General features: G+C 40.1%; 1 protein-coding gene across 4 annotated transcripts in view; it reads right to left on the reverse strand.

Annotated features, from left to right (window-relative positions):
* Positions 1-354: 354 nt before the first annotated feature.
* The window catches only part of DNAAF11 (dynein axonemal assembly factor 11), a 105,726-nt gene continuing 84,374 nt past the window's right edge, over positions 355-21,706 (reverse strand). For 3 of the 4 annotated variants that reach the window (XM_003830093.6, XM_063606908.1, XM_057303090.2), the window contains 2 exons: positions 13,655-13,740; positions 355-2,416 (listed from right to left, as the gene is read on the reverse strand). In XM_003830093.6, coding sequence (XP_003830141.1) covers positions 2,242-2,416; positions 13,655-13,740 — 261 coding nt within the window. In that variant the 3' untranslated portion in view covers positions 355-2,241. Of the gene's footprint in view, positions 2,417-8,330; positions 8,426-13,654; positions 13,741-21,706 lie in introns of all 4 variants that reach the window. The other variant, XM_008955466.4, reaches the window with a different exon arrangement.

Consider the following 21,706-nt stretch of genomic DNA (forward strand, 5'->3'; position numbering starts at 1 on the left):
CTTTTTTGGGAGAGGGATAATGTCCTCGTCTGCTTGGGGTGCCACAAAAAAGTACCATAGACTGGGTGCTTAAAACAACAGAAATGTATTTCTCCCAGTTCTGGAGGCCAGAAGTCCAAGATCTCCTCCTGACTTAGTGCTATGTCTTCAGATGGCCAGATGGCTGAGAGAGAGTGGTCTCCAGTGTCTCTTCCTCTTAAAAACACAAATACCATCATGAGGAACCAACCCTCATGATATTATTTAATCCTAATTATCTCCCAAAGGCCCACCTCCAAATACCATCACACTGGGGGTTAGGGCTTCCACATATGGATTTTGTGAGTGCACAATTATTCAGTCCATAACAGATAGCACAGTTTTGTTTGTTTAATGGATAATTGTATTAGTTTGGTCAAAAGTATAATTTTGCTTTCTCTCTATGTGGAAATTAAATACAGTCCTGACAAATGTACATGATTTCCAAGTTGGTAGAGGTTGAGTTCTGTTGGATTATGATATGTCAAGTTGGCTAAGGCTGGGAGCTGTTTTCCAGAATTTCCTTCCCTACGTGGTTCCTGGGTAGAGTTGACCATGAAGAAAGGTGTTATACTCAGTCATTGCCATCAGTCGCAGTGATGGACAGATGCAGAGGGACCCAGCCTGCTGCAGCTGATCCTTGATCTCCACCACTGTGTGTCCATCCCATCTTTCTTACCGCAGGCCTGCTGACGAAGGCTGGCTCCAAGCCCACCCACCAGGATCTTGGCCACAGACCAGAAGGGTAGCAGATAAATAGAGGCAACAATTTCAGCAGCATGATAATTTCCATAGACCTCTCCACAAGCTCCCAATCACAGTCCTACTTCAGCTTCTCAGATTCTGTGCAAGTTCTGAATTGTCTACCTGTACCAGTGCTGCTTCTTCCAATTCTCTACCTCTCCCTTCTAGAGCTTCACTACTCAGCTCTTCCCACATTTGTGCCCAATTGCATTCCTATAACCAGTCCCTCATTCTCATCATATTTTTTTCTAACTGATGCATTTTGGTTATCTGCTAAACATTAGCAGAGTCTTCCATTGGAAGCCTGTTTAATAGAGAAAGGCCCTGTCTGAAAAAGCACCCATCACCCTTGATTCCCTCACTTTGACTCTCCTTCACAGCTCTGAACACCACCTGACATAGTCTGTGTGTATGTATTTGTCTGCTTTGTTACTACTAAATCCCTGATGAACAGAGAGGGGGCTAGCACTCAATAGTTGCTCAATAAGTATTTGTTGAATGAATATTTGGGGAAACTGACTTAAATGTTGCTATATCATGATCAGAGTAACAGTAATTTGTCCTACAATGTATGTGAAATATTGAATTCATAATGTTCTAGATAAAGAAGTGGTAGGATATTAAAAAAGTAAAAAAGGAAATAGAGGAGAAGGAGTGGGATGGAGAGTAAAGAGGTGAAGAAAAAGAATAAGGGGAGAAAAGTAATTGGGGAGGGAGGGGAAGAAGGAGCAGGGAGGAGGAGAGACAGGAGAAAGGGAGGAGAAGAGAGAGGAGAAAGGGAAGAAGGAGAGAGAGAAGAGGCTCTAAATGTATGGCTGACACTGTACTAAGTGCTTTCTGCAGTTTATCTTGAGACAAACCTGTGAGGCAAGTGTTATTATTCCCAGATTATACATGAAGCCACTAAGGCTCAGAGAATTAAAGGACTTGCTGAAGGTCTTTACAAAGTGATTGAGCTGGAATCCAAATATAGAGTGTCTGGTTTCAAAACTCATATTCTTGCCATTATACCATGCCACCAGAGAAAGCAGACACATCATGGGAAGGAAAATGGAAATGCTGTTTAAAATCATATTAAAGTATTCCAATTGGGTCTGAAATTACAGTTTTAACTTCTAAGCTTGACCACTTTGCTGAAGTACCAATTTAATACTCAGTCCTTTTATCTATGAATTAATACTTTGCATAAGTAGACAGTATTTATAATCAGTGTTTTATGCAATAGTTCTATGATCTTACTAAACATTTTCAATACCAACCCTTTATTATAGGTAAATGATGAGTTATAGCATTTAAGACATACATTTTAATTTTAAGCTATCTTAAGGATATTACTATGCAAAGTAAGAGTTAAAACACTGGAGCAGCGATATTGACAAATAACTCTGTGTTTATCCCAGGAATAACATGCATATGGTCTCTACACCAACCAAAACTGGACCTGGTGGGTCTCAGCCAATGGCAACGCAGCCAGATGTTTCAAATCAGCGGAGGCACTTCAGGGTTGTCTTCAAAGGTTGGGTCTTCCTCACTTGGTATAATTTTGGGTTCAGGTCGTCTTCTGGGTGTGTGTTTTTTCTCTTGAACTATGTTAGTCACATCAGGGAATGAGTGCTTGCTAGGGTCTACTTCTAGTTTCTCCATGTGCTTGCTTCTATAACAACAAAAAAAGACAAACAGAAACTGATACTACATCATTTAAAATTTCAAATAGATTCAACTCACCCATCCATTTATTCAGCAAACATTGGCAAGTAATATGCCTGGAGCACAGAAATAAAAGGAGAGAATGTCCCTAGCATCAAGAAGCTTAGAGCCTTGTAGAATCAAGATTCTGACCTGTGGAGAAGAAAAGTTCTAAAAAAAAAAAAAAAAAGTCACTGGGTTTCTACTAATGCACAGGCAGTTGGAGGAGATGTCACCTGTGAAACTCTACCTCGTTAAGAATTTGTATTTGATAACTGAAATGATACAGCAGGCAAAGCCCTACAGCCAAGATCAATAACTGAATCCTTCCAGGCAGCTCTTATTCCTGAATGCAGCTCATCAGGCTTCTGGACCCTCCTGCTTCAGACAATCTAACTTGTAGGGGTTTGGCAGGGGCATCTACACGGCAAGTTCAGGTGCATAGTAAAGTGTAGACCCACCAACCTCTCCTCTCACAAGAACCTGAGCCTTCTGCACTCACTCAGTTTTCTCAGCAATAGCAAGCATGAAACAGGAGAAGGGGGCACCTCGGTTGGCCAATGTTCCCAATATCATGGTCAGATATAGATATAGATATAGATATAGATGTAGATTATCAGGTCTCTGGGCTGCGTTCTCCGCAATTTTGATTCAATAAGTCTGGTGTTGGGGCCAGTAACCTGTATTTTTATAATGTTCCCTCAAATGATATTGATAATCAGTCAAATTGTTTTGGAATCACTGCACCGTTCATTCAAATGTTCATTGAACAGATACGTGTTAAATATCTACGATATTCCAGGTGCTGTATAGGCACCAGGGAAACCACGGTCTGTGCAAATAGACAATGTTCCTGATAATATCTAATAGCACAGTGTAGTGCTTGAACACAGAATTAATGACACTCTCATACACCTGTTTCATTTTGTCTGTTTTCATACAATACTGGTATCTTTGAAGCAAAGGTTTTGTCTTTTTCATCTTTTATCCTAGGCATATGGCTGTATTGAATAAATATTGTTGAATAGATGAAAAATATTATTTTTCTATTGGGGAAATAATGAAATTATATAAGAAATTATCTCTGACCTAAAGAAAATCACAGTCAGTCAAATTCAGGAGCTCTAAACTGATGTCCTCAGACTAAGCTCATTCCATGAACACCCTTTGTCAGGGTGTTCTTCTGAAAGTGTCAACTCTCTATTTTCCTTGCAACCATCTCCCTTCATTTGTGTAATCTGCCTAGTCCTTGAAGTCATTTTAGTTTTTGATCCTTCACACTATTTTGACTAATACACAAGGACCTGCTGAATAAAAAATACAAAATATACAAAGAATATAAAATAGTATATTCAGAAGCCCAAACAGCATACCATAAACTCCATATGCCACAGGAAGGAGAAGAAATGGAAAAGGGGCTTGTGTAGCCTCTGAAGGGGTGAAAGAGGTGGGAATCCGAAGATGCCCTGAAAGATGTGAAGGAATGTGGGTGAGCAATAAAGGGAGAATTAATGCTCCAGAGAAATGAATGGTCATATCCTGAACACACCTTCCTCTCAGATGCCTCGGTGCCACAGTATTCACTGAACCACCTGCCTTTAAAAGAATAGAGTTTTGTGGCATCAGCTATGATGCTGCTTATTCTTTTCTGCATAGTCAGTCATCATAAGGTTGGTGGCTGACTGTGCAGAAAACAGTAAACATGGCAGGCCAGAGATGACTATCTTTAGAAGGTAGGCCTGCAAGGTTGGGCATTGGCTGGTAAGCTGTTCCCTACAGCCACATGACACTTTCCCTAAACAATCAGGGTAGCTCACTGTGCCTTGCAATGTGTGCAGTCAATTTGGTTTATGCTTTCCTTCTGGGACTGCATAGCATTGGCACCCACTAGGCAGAGGGTGCCTACCAGCACCCAACAAAACCCTGAGCATTGAATCTCTAATGAGCTTCCCTGATGGACATTTCATATGTGTTGTTGCAACCCATTGTGGGAGGAATTAAGCATGTCTTGTGTGACTCCACAGGGAAAGGACTTTTAGAAACTTGGACCTGGCTTTTTCTGGACTTAGCCTTTTGCTGATTTTGCCTCCTATTCTTTTGCTGCAATAAATCTTAGCCATGAGTGTGATTATATGCTAAGTCCTGTGAGTTCCTCTAATTAATCTCTGAACCTGGGGTCATCTTGGGGACCCTCGACACACTGCCTTTTGTTGAGCCCCATGCTAAGGCCTTTACTTGTGTCATCAAATCCTCAGACCCAGTGGGAGGACAAGAGGAATAGTCAGCCAAGTTCCCACAGATAAACATAGGCAGAACTAGCTGGGAACTGAATCCAAATCTCTGGTATTAACATCACCCATACTGTTCCTCATAGAATATTAGGTACCAAACACACAGCATAAAGAGGGGTTTTCTATTCTTGACATTTGGCACATAAGCCTATATCCATCAAAACAAACAGTTCTCCAGGTCAGCATGAATATTGAAACCAATTGTGTTATGACACAGTAAACCCACAACCTGCTAGGCCCTCTTTCATCTCATTTATTTCCTGGTAATCAAGAAACAAAGTTCATTACTGCAAGTCAAGAGGCAGTAGAGTGTCTAGGGTAGCTTGCAAGATCCTGGCTCCTACCTGCTAAGCTGTTGGCCCTTGTGAGTTACTCAGCCACTTTGTGCCTCAAAGACCTCATCTTTAAAATAGGGATGACAATGAACATAAGGCCGTTGTCAAGATCAAATGAGTTCATCCATGTAAAGGACGTAGAGAAGTGCCAGAAACACAGCAGGCATTCCGTAAGTGTCAGTGCCATGTAGGAAAAGGGTGGCATCAGTCAATATGTACTAGGATATGGATAAGAGTTCGTTATGAAATTCAGTATGCTTTTCAGCACACATCTTTTAGGTGCCCAGTGCTGTAATCAGTGCTAGGAATTTAAAGATGAGTAAGACATGGTGTATGCCCACAATCAAATGAGGAGGACACACATATACTGGGCTATTTTGCACCAGTGTGGCAAGGGCTCTGCAAGTAGGATAAACAAGCCAGGTTGAAGCACAAGGAGACAACCATCACCAAGGCCCAGAAAGAATTACGGTAGGAATCATAGAGTAAGGGAACTTGGCACCTGGCACTGGGCGCGGGGTGGGGCTGGTATTTTCCAAGATTTTGAGGAGGAAGAACATTCCAGAGAGGTAACACTGACAAAAGGTAAGAAAACATTTGTTCTGCTTACTCTTAACCTGTTATCTTCAGAGAGTGAGGTACCCAAGGTGGGGATGGGGGAAGGAGCGGGAGTGTCTGGCCCAGTCCAGTGAGGGTAGGGCTGGGTAAGTGAGGGAAGCTTGGATGGCTGGGTAAGGTAATCTGTTGGGGAGGCCGCCTGGAGAACTGTTTAAGGTAAGACGCTGAAAGTCTTTGGCTTTGTGGCAAGTGCCGGTGCCACGACTCTTGGGAACTGGGGTACCTCGCCCACTACATTTTTCTTTTCGCTTTGAGATACTCAAGCAGTAGGGAGTGTGTTTATTTTTAGGAAAGTTAGAGACTGATTTCTTTTTCAAGTAAGGGAATGATGTTTAACAACCTATTTACTATATTTAGTGTCATGTAAATGTAGTTAGAAAACAGAACACTGACACTACTCCTTGTTACTGCCCTGTTGTCTAAATTTCCAATTTTTCTTTAATTGCTATTTGTCACAAACAAGATAATTTACCTTCTCTTTCATTGGCTGCTCACAATTCATGAATCTGTTCATTCAATAAGTGTTTACTGAGTACCTACTATGCACCCAGGTTTGTGTGTGTCCTGGAGACTGAAAATGAAAAGCTGTCTTCCTATCCTCAATAACCTTACTAAGTAGATAAAATAATATTATTGTTATTAGCAAAAAGAGATGTTATATAATCATTATTGTACTTAAAGAAGCTATATGATATGTGCCCAGGTGAGACGATTTGACTGACCAAATTGACCCAGTTGTTTTGGTGAACTGAAAGGGATGTGTTGTTGTTTTTAATCATCTCTCAATATAAGTTGGGTATCCCTAATCTGAAGTTCCAAAATCCAAAATGCCCCCAAATCTAAACCTTTTTGAGCACTGACATAATGCTCAAAGGAAATGCTCATTGGAGCACTTCAGATTTTCCAGTTAGGAATGTTGAACTGGTATCATGCAAATATTCCACAATCTGAAAAAAAATCCAAAATAAAAAACAAGTCTGGTCCTAAGCATTTTGGATAAGGGATACTCAACCTGTATGTTCACAGTCTTATCTGGTGCTCACACCCATCACTGAGCCCCCGCATCCCTTCCCCACCTCACTGATGCAGAAGTGGAAGAAGGGAGAGGGGCAGGGGTCCATTAGAGGCTGAAGCTGAGGGTCAGGCTCAGTATTGGGGCAAGCACAGATATTTCGTTTATTATGTGGTGATTTTAATAACTTTTTAAGCCTTTTTATTGAGTGCAATACATGTATAGCAAAATGCCCAAATCATAAGAGTGAAACTTTCATTAATTGAATGCACCGTGGATTAAGAAGCAGAACATTATCAGCATTCTAGGAGCTCCTACTGTGCCCTTCCAGCCATGATGCCCCACTGAAACCACCATCCTGGAGGCTACCACTTTGCCTACCAAGTCTTCCTTCTTATGGGGGGTGCCAGTATAAGGATTTGCTATTTGAAACTCTAGAGTTCATCTGTGACACTCAAGGAAAGGCCAACAGAATACAAAGATGCTAACCTGGGGTCTTAACTGCTAAGCTGCCGAACCACCTACAAAAACACCTTCTTCCAGAATAATTGTTATTTGAGGTAATAAAACATCCTACATTTTTAAGTCTATCTTAGGTATTCTATTACTCGTAGCCAAATATATCCTTATACAAGTCAGGTCCAAATGTCATCTATCAGTACATACAGAAATATAGGGAAAAGAATGCCAACATCTCCCTGGGAACCAGGAATCCCATAACCTAACGTAAATCTTTACATAGGTAAATTAGACCAGTTATGACTAAGTTTTTATAATTATAGTTATCATTTAGTACAGTTACTCAGTTGTACAAATAATTAATAATGATGTTAATAACAATAGCCACTGACATTGACATGGCACTTTTTTATTTTTATTTTTTCAGATGGAGCCTTGCTCCATTGCCCAGGCTGGAGTGCGGTGGTGCAATTTTGGCTCACTGCAACCTCCACTTCCTGTGTTCAAGTGATCCTCCCACCTCAGACTCCCAAGTAGCTGGGGCTACAGGTGCATGCCACCATACCTGCCTAATTTTTGTATTTTTTTTTAGTAGAAACGGGGTTTTGCCAAAAGATGGCCAGGCTGCTTGAACTTCCGACCTCAGGTGATCCACCTGCCTCAGCCTCCCAAAGTGCCGGGATTAAGGATGTGAGCCACCATGCCTGGCCAGGCACTTTCTACTTTGGAAAATTTATTCCAAAACAAACGTAGGAAGTTCAAACACCTTCATTATAGTCATTATTAAATAAAGCCCTACTTTTTAATTATTATGTTCTTACTTAAAAGGCTATGATATTTGTGTTTTAAGTATATATCTAAGTTCATCTAGTATAATTATTTTGTCCTTGACTTTGAGGAAGAATAGCCTACCTCATTTCCCAGTATATATCCTGGGCCATGATTTCTGGTCTCAGTAATAAGCCATGAACTTAGCTAGTATATTGTTATCTGTGGCACAACTAATTCAGATGTTGTGAGGAATGAACTAAATCATAATAGAGGATTTTAATTACTCATGGATCTCTGGAGTCAAAAACAGTAAGCAGCTAAGCCTGGGGCACTTGAAGATCACAATAATCTCCAAAACAAAGGGGGGAGGGGCCTTTTCACCGTTGCTTTCCCCACCTTAATGTCAGAGGCCTCTAGGACAGACGCCCATCACTGGTCTTACCCACGACCTGACTGTCAGAAACATCACCTCTAGAATCCAGTAAGAATAGCTGGAAGACAAAATCAACAGATTTAGCATCATGGAAGTAAGCAAGAAAAAAGAAATTGCCTAAAATTAATCACTAAGTGCAAAACACATCAGAGATTCATTCCTTTTATCAAAAAACATAAAGAAAGAACTTTTTTCTGGTTTCCTAGTAAGCTAGCATATTTGGACCAAAGACTCCCACCTCCCACTGAAAACTTTCTTGAGATCATGAAAGACTCGATAAAATCACAAGGAACTGCAATGTCACAAATCAAGGAAAGTCGGAACTCAGAAGGAGGAGCAGAGGCCTGAAGTCACCTTTGCCCTGAGAGCACTTGGGGAGCCCTTGAAGTTGTGCTTTGGTCAATCTGACCTTACAGAGTCTGAAGACAGAGGCCAAGGCCCTGAGCATGCCAGGTGGGCAGTCTAACGGGACACCCTCTCCATAATAAGGGTGCAGTGCCAAAGAGCTTCTCTGAGAAGTAAATGCCCACTGCTCACCTCCGCAAGGCACTTCGAGGAAAGCTGCTTCAGTGGGGCAGAGGAAAACTGAGTTGTCACCACAAGCTAGAAAGTTTACAGCAGCTGTTGGTTAAAAATCCTCAATCTTGAATTTAGATGAAAGTGGTTCCAAATTGGCAGTGTTTTTCTCTGCAGCACATGCCAATGTTCCCTGGCCAAGTACCTCCCAGGCCTCTAAGGAACCACCAGAATATTTTCCTAGGCAGTGGAGTGTGAAGCAAGTTCCCTGTGCACTGGTTACCAACTTGCCAGAGTCCAGTAAAACAGAACACCCCCATACACAACAGGCTACATGAAGCAGATTTATTACTTATAGACAGGCAGCAGAGGACAACAGAAACCGCAGGTGCATTGGGAGCTACACCCCAAGGCTCAGGGAAGCTGCCTGGGAAGGAGATGGCAGCTCTTCTGCACATGCCCCACTTGTACCACAGCACAAGGACCCCAGGAAGCAGCCCATCCTAGATTGTATACCCCTGGACCACGTGATCAGTGGGTTAAAGCGTTGAAGGATGTATGTTTCCGGAGTGGGGAAGGCAACTGAAACAGAACTGAGGCTATTTTAGCCAGCTCCCTCTTATCTCAAGATGTTGTATTCCCAGCACATTCCACAGTTATTCTTGTCAACTACAACTAAGAAAGTGGGGGGAAAGGGTTGGTCCAAGGTCACTCAGATGGTTCTATATGCAGTAGCTCACAGTAAAAAATAAACAACTAGGCCAGGCGTAGTGTCTCGTGCCTGTAATCCCAACAATTTGGGAGGCTGCGGCGGGCGGATCACTTGAGGCCAGGAGTTTGAGACCACCCTGGCCGACATGGCAAAAACCTGTCTCTACTAAAAATACCAAAAAATTAGCTGGGCGTGGTGGCAGGTGCCTGTAGTCCCAGCTACTCAGGGGGCTGAGGCACAAGAATCGCTTGAACTGGGAGGCGGAAGTTGCAGTGAGCCAAGATCATGCCATCACATTCCAGCCTGGGCAACAAAGGCGAAACTCTGTTTCAAAAAAACAAATAAATGAACAAAAAAGACGACTACTCAAGGAAAAAAAAAAAAAGCACGAGAACCAATAGAACAAGAACAGAAATAGAAATATAAAAACTTCAGATACTGGAATATGAAAACATGAACTATAAAACCACTACAATTACTATGTTTAAATAACATGTCTCAGACTTCCTAGCAAAAGATGGAAAACTGGAACGCTTCCCTCTGGACTTAGCAGAACAACAAAGATGCTGCCCTCACTCCACTACTCAACACTGTCCTGGAGCCTTTCCCTGTGCAGTGAGGCATGAAGAGGAAATACAAGAGATAAGGATCAATCGGAAAGCAAGCAAGCAAGCTGTGGTTCTTTGCAGGCATACAGAAAATCTGAAAGAACCCACAGATACATTAATAAAATAATAAGAGAGATTAGTAAAGTTGCTGGCTACAAAATCAAACACAAAAGTAGACTACTTAGTGGTGATGGTCGTACAACATTGTGAATATACCAACTGCCACCGAATTGTACACTTTTAAATGATTACAATGGTCAATTTGAGGTAATGTGTACTTTACCACAATGAAAAAGTAAACTGCAATCTCTATACCAGCAACAGAGAAAAAAATAAAATAAATAATACATTTGTGATAGCATCAAAATATCATACACCTAAAAATTAATAAAACATTGGTATGCTTATGCAAAAGTTACAAACAGATACCAAATAAGATCAAAAAAAGGACAGAGAGATACTAATACTATTAAGAACTGTTCTCTCTAAATTGATCTATATGGCCAATACAATTCCAAAGAAAATCCCAATATATACCTGTGTGTGTGTTTGTATGTGAGTAAAAATTGCTTGGTTGATTCTGAAATATATGTGTAAGTGCAAAGGGATAAAATTAGCCAACTCACTCTTCAAGAATAAGGTGAGAAGACATTTCCTACCAGTTATAAAACTCATTATAAGACTATGGAAATTAAGGAAGTAGAGCAGAATAGAGACCAGAGGCAAACCCATACAGATGTGGACACCCGGTCTACGACAGAGGTGGCCTTAGTAACAAATGTAGAAAGAATAACCAACTTAATAAGAAACACAGGGACAGTAGGGTGCCCACAATGGGAAAAATTAAATTGTTATACTTTAAACAAATTAAATTGTCATACTTTAAACAAACTTAATTCCTGATGGATTAGACGTTTCCTCAAATTATACCTAAATGTGAAAAGCAAAAGTATAAAGCCTTACAACATAAAGGACTACCTTTATGACCTCAGGGCAGGATGGAATTTCTAGAAAAGAACAAACATAAAATAATTAACCATAAAAAAGTTTAATAATTTTGATTGTTTTAAAATCAAAATCTTCTGTTCATCAAATGACACCAGGAAGAGATTAAGAAGGCAAGTCTGGCTGGGTGCGGTGGCTCACACCTGTAATCCCAGCACTTTGGGAGGCCAAGGCAGGGGGATCACAGGAGGTCAGGAATTTGAGACCAGCCTGGCCAACATTGTGAAACCCTGTCTCTACTAAAAATACAAAAATTAACCAGGCATGGTGGCAGGCACCAGTAGTCCCAGCTACTCGGGAGGCTGAGGCTGGAGAATCGCTTGAATCCAGGAGGCAGAGGTTGCAGTGACCCGAGATCCTGCCACTGCACTCCAGCCTCTTGCCACTGCACTTGACAAGAGCGAGACTCTGCCTCAAAAAAAAAAAAAAAAAAAAAAAAAAGAAGAAGAAGAACAAGCCTGAAGTTTTATAATCCTGGTTCTACCACTTACCAACTTTGACATCTTGGGCAAATGCCATCTCTCAATCTCAGTAAATTAGAAATAATAGCACTTATCTGCAGTGTTATTCTTGAAGATGAAAGACAGACAACACATAGCATCATGTAGCAGAGTCAGCACTCAATAAATCCCTTCGTTTGGAGGAATTTGTGCATCTTCCTTCATTTTACAGTGTTGTGGGACCACAAGAGGTCACTGATGACCTGATGAATAAAACCCTACTCCAGTTGCTCCTCCCCCTCCATTCACTTTCTCCCCAGCATGAGAAACAAACCACTCTGCCAAGAGATGGGCAAGGGGCCTCTTGTGGCCCTCCCGGTGGACGGCTGCATCTACAGTCCTTTGCCTAAAACCAACAATCCTGCCTGACCCCAGTCCCTGTGAGCAGCTTTAATGGGCAGCTGCTTGGTTAATGGGGTTGCCCAGCCTGAAGCTGGGATAACGTGCACAATAGAGTTTGCCAATGATTAAGGAGCACCATAAACTACCTTCACACAGGCATTTTACATGTGATTGTGGTGTGATCCTTTCTCAGTAATCAAAATGAAAAAGAAAGGCTTTGCAAAAATACCACAGGAGGGACTGCTATGAAGAATCGTGCTAAGACATCTTGAATCCTCAAGTGTAATCACAGTAATGATAGTTTTCCTGGGGTCTGAAAACCAGCTCCGAACTGTTTGCAATGATTTGGCTTTCCATTGCTGATTCCTCACAAATTAGATTCAGACTCTTTCCATGTGTTGATGCTGCTGGGGGTTAATTATGACTGTGAATATTCATAATAGACATAATACCCATGAATCTTGTATGTGCAATGGAAATCACTAAGCTGGGAAATAGAGTGGATTTCCAAGGTTAAAAACAGCAACCCATTTTTCGGTAGGAATTCAATTGCATACCTGTTGTTCAAACAAACCCCATGTTTAAAAATCTCTACAAAACTTCAGCAGTTGTCTTTGAATATACCAATGCCTGACTGCTTTATTATGCAACACATATATATAGCTCTTGTTCAGGTATTTTTATGATGGTAATTCTAGCATATACATTTGTATCACAAAGATAGTTTGCCTTACTTCAAAATAGATTTTACCATCTGGATGATAAGAGTCTGAAAATCATAAGAAGCAGAAGGACAGTTGGAAGAACTGGGATCTCATTCTAGAGAAGAACTGAGAAAGGGGAGAGCTTTGTGCAAATTACTTTAAGGGATGTCATTGCTTAAGGGAGATTGGCTTGGTTCTGACGGTCTCCAGGAAGCAGAGCCTGGACCTTCATTTAGGAATCAAAGAGAGACAGAGAGAGGCTGTCTAACAGTAGAGGATACCAAGAAGGGAATGACTACTCCCTTGAGAGGGTGAGGGTCCTGTTGGGAAAGGAATTTAAGCAAAAGCCAGAAAATGACCAACAGTCAGGAGATTGACAGGAGGGGCGCTAGTACCCCTGAGAGTTGAGGCATCTGTGGAGTGACACACGGATCATAAAAGGGAGGCAGTGACAGCAACGGTACCAGCAAGGTTGTCCCAGCATGTCATAGCTACATGACCTTCAGTACACTCTAAGTTTCCTCCTCCCTCAGCTCCCCTAACTGGAAACTGAGCATAAAAATTTTGAGGATTGAATGTATTTAATATCGGTAAAGCACACAGAATAGCACCTGACACGAAGCAAGCACTTGGTAAATGTTAGCCGTCATTGGTGTTGACATTACTAGTCGTTATATTATGACGAGACATTGGGACCTGTATATACACAGATTTGATTTTAGGGATGAGGAGCCCTACAAAGCAAGAGTCTACGGTTTGGGAAATAAACATTAACATTCATGGTATGAATCATCTCAGAACTTTAAATAATTGTACAATTTTGGAAGCTGCATTCCAACCAACAAATGACAATGAAGAGAACAATATAATACAGCTAAGGACAGTCTGGGAAGGTGGTACCTTGTATTTGTTTGTTCTCTGCTCCTGTCCGAGGTAGTTTTCATAGATTTGAATGCTCGCTGACCACCTGTGATTACTTCTCCTACCTAAAATAAAAATGAAACACACACCAAGTGGTGCATTACTCCTTGATGTACCTTAAAAAATATACATATATGTATTTTAAAAGATACTAAAACATTTTAATTTTTTCTCTACATATTCCATGAAAGACTCAAACTTGAAGCCCCTATATGCAGTGTAGAGAAGGTTATATCACGAATTGTATCTGTTGTAAGAGTCTCGCGAAGCCACAAGCTATCTACAACTGCCAAAGGCCAAGCAGGAGATATGGTGAATTAATGTATTTAACAAATATTATCTACAAGACAACAACATGCCAGATACTTTTGTGGGGTGTTGGGGATACAGATGTGATGGAAACACTGCCTTTGGGGTGCTCCTAGTGAAAAGTGGAAAGCACTCTGAGATGGGAGCTTGAATCCTCATTCTCCCGGCTCACTGCGCCCTGGTTTCTTCCTCTGCAAAATGAAGGAATCGGTTTATGATCTGAAAGGCCCCTTTTTGGTCTAAAAAGTCCTATAATTCTAATATTTTTAAAACTAAATAAGCTCAATGCTAAGCATGTTGAAGTCTCAATAAATAAAATGATTCCATTCAACAAACATACTGCAAAAATTATTGAGACCCAGTACCTCCTCTCAAGGAACTCCTAAGACATCAGAGAGGGGAAGGAAAAGAGAACCTGCTGCTACTTGTCAGACTCCACTACGTGCTAGGCACACACCTACCAATATCAACACTGTATTTCACTTAATTTCTCCACCCCTCAACATTCCTATGAGACAGGGATTGCTAGCAGGAGAAGTTTAAAAACTCTCTTCTCATGTTGCCTGGGTCTTCCCAATATGGGGTCTGCCTTTTGTTTTCAAGGAGTGACCTGCAGTGAGTGTCCATTCCCCTCTCCACCCTCACCAGGTCCTTCTCTATGGCAGGGGAATGACTCATTCACCTGCCACATCTCTCTGATGGGCAGGGTCATTATCTCAAGGGTGAGGGCTATCTGCCTTTCTCTGTTCTGCCTGAGACTTGATGTGCTGCACAGCTGTGATCCTGGTTCATGCAACTGATTAAGGAAAAGACTAGGCTTGGACTTCAAGGGTCTATCATCATCTGCCTCCCATCTACTGGCTCAGGCATGTATCTCGACTTACAGTATATATTTGGGAAGGGCATTGGGAGTCCCAATTTAGCCTTAACATTAAGCCACATTCTCCTATCTAAGCTTTACTAGACAGAAGTGTTGGGCACTTAATCATATTAATACATGGGGTAATTTGTTTCTTATTTAATTAGAGATTCTTGGTTATAGGCTCCAATAAATCCCCAAAGCCTAGCCCATTGTTTATCATGTGTATGCTTCAATAAATAAATGACGAATGAACCAATGAAGAAATGATTCCCCATCTGAGACCCCAGCATCAAACTCGGGGAGGTTTGGGCTCTGATGGATGCCCACTCCTAGATGGCAGTCCTTTTCCTGTGTCAACATCATACAGTGGTGCAAGACTAGTCTTTTACATGGTGCAGCTGTATAATTTTCAATATATTTTGTAAAAATGCAACACGTGTATGGATGTGTGATGCCATGCAGCTCCCTTTCACTGGAGACCATGAACATAAGAAGTACATCTTCCTCTTCCCATGGGTCTCTTGGGAGGGTGTATGTGCATTGTGGGAAGATCTTCAGCTCCACCCTTTCAATATAAGCTTTGAACACTAGACTGGGGGAAAATAATACCCTTAACGTCACAAGTGGACGGCAAGACTTTTGCTGAAGCTCCAGAAGAAAAAAATAATGAATGCTACTAAAGACATTAAATACCAAGGCTAGAAGGGTTTGTTCAGAAATGTTTCAAAAGCGATGCAGTCTGCACTACAAAACTCATAGAAGAATGCTATGGAAGAATTGGCAACTAAAGCTACCAAAACAATGTTTACTTCTTCAATAGAAGGTGACTCATGGAAAGGTTTGCATTATCAAACATGGTTTATTTTGGAGTAGGCTAAGTCTAAAATGTTGTATTTTCTAGGTTTTAAAATAGACTTAATGTAATTTTATTGCTTTCCATTAATTTTTTGCTGACCAATGTTATATTTGTGGATGTTACTTTGGCAGGGTATGAATGTCTATATGGTTTAAATATGAAAACAACTTGTTTTCTTCTTTTTCTTTAACTGAATGAGTGGGATGAATCTAAATATTTCCTGATATCCTGGCCTTCCCTTAAGGGAATGACAACACTTTTCAGTTGCTATTGATTCCAGTTATAGTTAACCAAATCAGATTCATGTCAATTATAAATTTAAAAAATAGAATTAAGAAGATTTTTTTAATGTTTTATGGAGACTAAAAAGAGACTCTCCCTAGATTTAGAGAAGGAGAGAGAGAATGGGGGGAAGGGGCCTCCTGCTGGAAGTATCCCAGGGAGGCAGCAAGACCTCCAAGAGATGTGGCTGTGTAATACATGTGGAGCAGTGCTGTCCAGCAAAATTTTCTGCAATTCTGTTTTTCAATATTTCCTAGTATCTCAATATGTCTGGTGGAAATGCTCTGTGCTATCCAACACAATAGCTACCAGCTGCCTGTGGCTACTAAGCACTTGAAATGTGGTTAGTGCAACTTAGAAACTAAAGTTTTGATTTTATTAAATTTTAATTAATTTGAATTTGTTTATTTAGCAAGAGAGATAGGAACATAACCACAGTCAGCCTCAAACCCGTGTGTGTTGGTCATGTGATGGGCTACCGGGATTCTTCTTCAGGTGTGAATGACCTTGTCCATACCAACTACCCGTAATTCCTCTGTGGTCTAGACCACGTGGTCTTTTCAGTTCTGGAACTCTTTGCTCCTTCTTTACCATGCCTGGGACCTGTAACTCTCATGTAAGTGTGAGAACTTGGGGGTCTACAATCCAATCTCTCTGATCAATGTGAGATCTAGAGGATACTCCCCTGTGCCTGATTTGGCCAATTGAAAAGACTCAGGTCGGCCAGGGAGCTCACCGAGATGTTGACTGAGACCTTTGTTGGGCCTGCATCACAGCTCAACTTCTCCCTTTCCCCACTCTTGGCTTCTTCCTTCCCTTTCCAGGTGTTGACCCCCAGGGCACTTCTTAATAAATATTTTGCATGCTCGTCTGCATTTCAGAATCTGCTTCCCAAGGAGCAATGGCACCTTAGCACCTTTTAAATTTCTTAATATTTTAACTCCTTTAAATGAGGTCAATGTTAGTTAAAATTCATTAAAATATCAGCTTAAAAAAAGAAAGCTCTTGAACCCAAAGTACAAGTTTTGTACAGCTTTACATTGCAATACATGCACCAATGAGAATGGGAGCATATGCATAATTAGAGCCTTAAAACACCCCATTTCTAACACTGTTATTTGTCACATAATAAGCACAAAGACTCTGTGTTTATGGAAATGCAAATAGAATCACAAATTTGGAACTTTTATTCACAGGGAATTTGCTGTGCACCAGAATCTAAATGTGTTTCTTCTTTTTAAAAGGTATTTTCAGCTCATTTAGTTTCAAAGATTGTTTTAAGCTTAAAAGTTAGAAGGAATTAAGGAGTCAGCTGTAAGCAAAATATTAACACCAACATTCATAATAACACTGAAATTCATCTTAATGCCAACATTCATAATAACACTGAAATTCATCTTAATGCCAACATTCATATTAATAGTAGGTTACCTTTTCTGATAAGATCGAATTTGCCCAAGCAGAGGACTATAGGTTCAGTGTTCCAAGGTTTTGGAATCGTAACATTTGGTTTCCCACTGTACCTGCAGTCCTGGGTTGCTCTTCCTCCAGGAAGCAATGCTCATTAATATCAAACATCGTCTTATTCATTTGTGCTAAGTGTGTTTAGGAATGACTAATGGAAAAGTTGTAAGGGCCAAAATATGTTTAGTAAATTAGATAATGTGAGACTAACAGTTTCCTGAATCCACAGAGAGAAATGTAATCAACTACTTGAAAATTCAATTGTGGGATAGGCATAAAGGAACAAATTAACATTTTAATAATGTTACATTATTTTAACTCTCATAGAGCCATGCAATTGAAAGTTGGGAGCGAACATAGAGGCAGTACGAGAGTTCACTTTTCTACAGAATACAAAAGTCCATTCTGAGGCTTTTCTGATGCATGACTTTCCAACTTTTGCTTAAATAGTACCTGGGTTGAAGTTTCATTACATCCCGAGGCAGCACCTGCATTGAGACGATCTATATCAACTATAAAAGTTACTCATACCAAGAAACATAGACTATGTGAGCTGTGTAAAAATACAGTAAACTGATGCAATGAAGCTACTTAGCTCTGAATCCTTATACTTTGGGTTGAACCATAAAAATTGCCAATATCTATGTTTGACCCATAAAAAATAATTTCTTATGGTTCAACTTAATATTTAAGTGAATTTAAATAAAAATGAGCAAACAATAACTCCATTTCAGATGAAGACATGCTACTTGTAAATTAAGAGGGAATGAACAAAGGAAATGAATGTAATCAGGAATACTTGTTAAGAAAGAAAACATAAATCAATCTACTTTAACATTTTCCTGTGAGTTTAGCCTGGCTTCTTAAATAAAAGTGTACATGAAAATCACAATAAGTTTATCTTTCTCTTGGATATTTCACTTTCTCCCACAGTTTCAACTATTACCTCCATTAAATCTGCTCCAAGAAATATTTACTGAGCATCTGTTATATGCCAAGCATAGGACTGAGAGGCAGATATGGAATGATGGATTAAAAATTATTCCTGATGATCTCATGAGGGAGAAAGATATACAAACAGTTAAAATACTTTGAAAAAAGTAGAATTGCTAGATATATGCATAGACTACTATGGAAGCCCAAGGGAGGGAGCCGTGCTAGAAAGGATAGAGAGCAGAAATCAAATAAGGTATTTTAATCTGTTCTCACATTGCTATAAAGAAATACCTGAGACTGGGTAATTTATAAATAAAAGAGGTTTAATTGACTCATGGCTCTGCAGACCATGTAGGAAACATGGTGGCATCAGCTTCTGGGAAGGCCTCAGGAAACTTACAATCATGGCAGAAGGTGAAGGGGAAGCAGGCATGTCTCATATGGCAGGAGTAGGAGCAAGAGAGAGAGGAAGGAGGTGCCACACACTTTTAGACCACCAGATCTCAAGAGAACTCTATCACACAGCACTAGGGGGATGGTGCTAAACCATTAGAAACTGCCCCCGTGATCCAACCATCTCCCACCAGGCCCCATCTCCAGCATTGGGCACTACATTTCAACATGAGATTTGGGTGGGGAAACAAATCCCAATCAATCCTGTTGTGATGCTGTCCAAATGTGCTTAATGGCCATTAGATGACTTACTGGGGGCTGTGAGGTTTGATATGAATTTTAAAGGATAAGCAGGAATTTTCCAGAAGATGTAAGTCATGAAGTAGATAAGGAATATTCTAGAAAGAGAAAACAAGCACGAGCAGAGACAGGAAAGTAAATGACCACACAAACTAGCACGAAATATGTGGCAGACTGTAGCTGGAGAGAAGGCTGAAAAACAGACAAAAGAGAGATTTGGGGGAATTTATTTCATGGCACTTGGACTTTGCGTAAGTGGTGATGAGAACTTTGCAGTGCCTTCTTCCCAAGTCACACAGTTACTCACCTCAGCTCAAGAGTAGTATTTTACACACGTCCTTATTTTCCTTAGACAAGGTGTGTGATGTTAACAAAAATACTAACTCCAGTGGAGTGATAGCTTTTGAAAAGTGTCTTTTTCTCTTGCCTAGATAGATAAAAATACTTTCCTTTCTGTTTAGACTATTTTAGTCAAATTTCTGTTCCTGCACCCAACCTCACTCTGAAAATACTCATGACACACAATCCTATTGGGAAACTGTCTAAATGTGCATAATGACTGCCACAGAGATTCTACAAATTCACACATTCGAATCATTGGCTAATTGTGCTGTTCTGTTGGGCTTTATTTGCCTACAGACCACCATTTCTCTAGAAGACCACTGTCTCATAGGAGGTAGGTCTTGGACTCTGCATTTAAGATCACTTAGCATTTATAGATCCTCTTAAAAGGGGTCATTTGCATGAAATACAATCCATTATCCACAAGTGCCCCAGAGTGGAAGATCATGAAAGTTAACATGAAGGTTAAGGGGATGGTTTCTTAAAATGAACTGAACATTAATAAATGATTTTTACACTCTTCAGTGCAGAGCTTTGCAGTATTTTCATGTGGGTGTGACACGGTGTCTTAACGCATAGTACAGGTGCTGAACCTGTTTGTCCTCATATCCATTGCCTGCCCTGTCTTTGCTCTGCTCTGTAAATCACAGGAAGATAGAACCCTGCTGGCTTCACTATCACTATCCACAGAACCCTGCTGGCCTTCCATGTTAACTGGCTTCCACCTGGGCCTGGCCAATGGGAGGTAATGGAGGGAAGCTGGAGGGCCAAGAACCCTACATGCTTTCACAACCCCTGTCTGCATCAGCAACTTCTCCAGCAGTGGTAGCGTCTACTCTGTGGCTCCAGGCCCTGCCCAAGAGGGTTACTGCAGTTTTGGTTTCTTTCAGGTGACCTTTCTAGGTGACCTTGGTGTTTGCTTTCTGCCGACACCAACTTCTCCCTCTGTCCCAGGAATAGTGGTAACTTCCTGATGGTACACATTTTTTCCTTTCTTTGACTTCTCAAATCTCCTATTACCTGTGTAATATGTTTCCTGAATTACTCCTAAACAATAAATTCCCTTATAAATCCTGTACTGTATACATTTCGATACTCAAGTGTTTCCTGATTTCTCATTAGACACTTTCTTATTTATGTTGTGTTTCTCACACCTTGGGCTGCTCATTAAAACAAGATTCCCACACCTTCTAGTTAGAATCTGTAGATAGTGGCCTGGGAATCTAGTTTTTAGCAAGCTCTCTCCAGGTGATTCTTAGATTAGGTGAGTTTTGAAAACAGTCCTAGCTGATACTGCAGCTTCTAGGCTTTTCTGAATGCAATTTAACTTATACAACCCACATTTACAAGATGCCTATAGTGTCCCAGAAATTGTTCTAGGAGCTGGGATGCTGTGGATGAACCAGAAAAATGTGGTCACTGCAATGCTGAAATATTTTACATTGCTATTCAAAATTATATACTTTGATCTACAGATGAGAGTTAATAATTGTATAACACTCCATTTTATGTGTGCACTATCATTTAATGGACTGGTTTTGAATAGTTAGATTGTTTCCAATTTCTTTTATCATGGTGTCTACCCATGTACATAAATTGTATATTGTATGATATATGTAACTATTTTGTTAGGAGAGAATCAAAATTTAGAATTATTAAGTCATAATGTACATTTTAAGGCTTGATATGTGTCAATAATTTTATTCCCAAAAAGATTAAATCATTTCCTATTTTCTCTAGCAGTTTATGAGAGTACTCTTTCAATGAACCCTCATTAGCATTAAACTAAAAAACTTTTTTTTTAAATAGGAATTTGGCAGGAGTGGTTACTTCTAGAAAGAACTAGATGGTTGAAGAAGAGAGATGAAAGGAAGGCTTGCTTTGTACTGTAAGTTACTTAATACTTTTGGATTCTGTCCTGTAAATATATATTATCTATTTAAAAATAAATAAGCCATAAAATTTTTTTAAATGTTTGATAATAAGATGAAAAATATAATATTTTATTATAATATGTAATGGAAATTTCTCATATCTTTTGTGTTTGTTTTGTAATTGTTTCCCACCTTTCTATTAGAGTTTTAATTGTTTTCTGAAATACTTTTATGAATTTACACATATTATCCTTTTTTAGTCTTTTGTGGTTTATTTTTCTGGCAATGGGACATATCACCATTTTAAAAATTGTATCTTAACTTGTTTATTTTACCTCACTAAAATGTAAACTCCATGAGGACAGGAAGTTCTCTGTTGAGCACGTGGTAAGCCCTCAACAATTATTTGTTGA

Source organism: Pan paniscus, chromosome 7 (assembly GCF_029289425.2).
Source record: "Pan paniscus chromosome 7, NHGRI_mPanPan1-v2.0_pri, whole genome shotgun sequence".
NCBI lineage: Eukaryota > Metazoa > Chordata > Mammalia > Primates > Hominidae > Pan > Pan paniscus.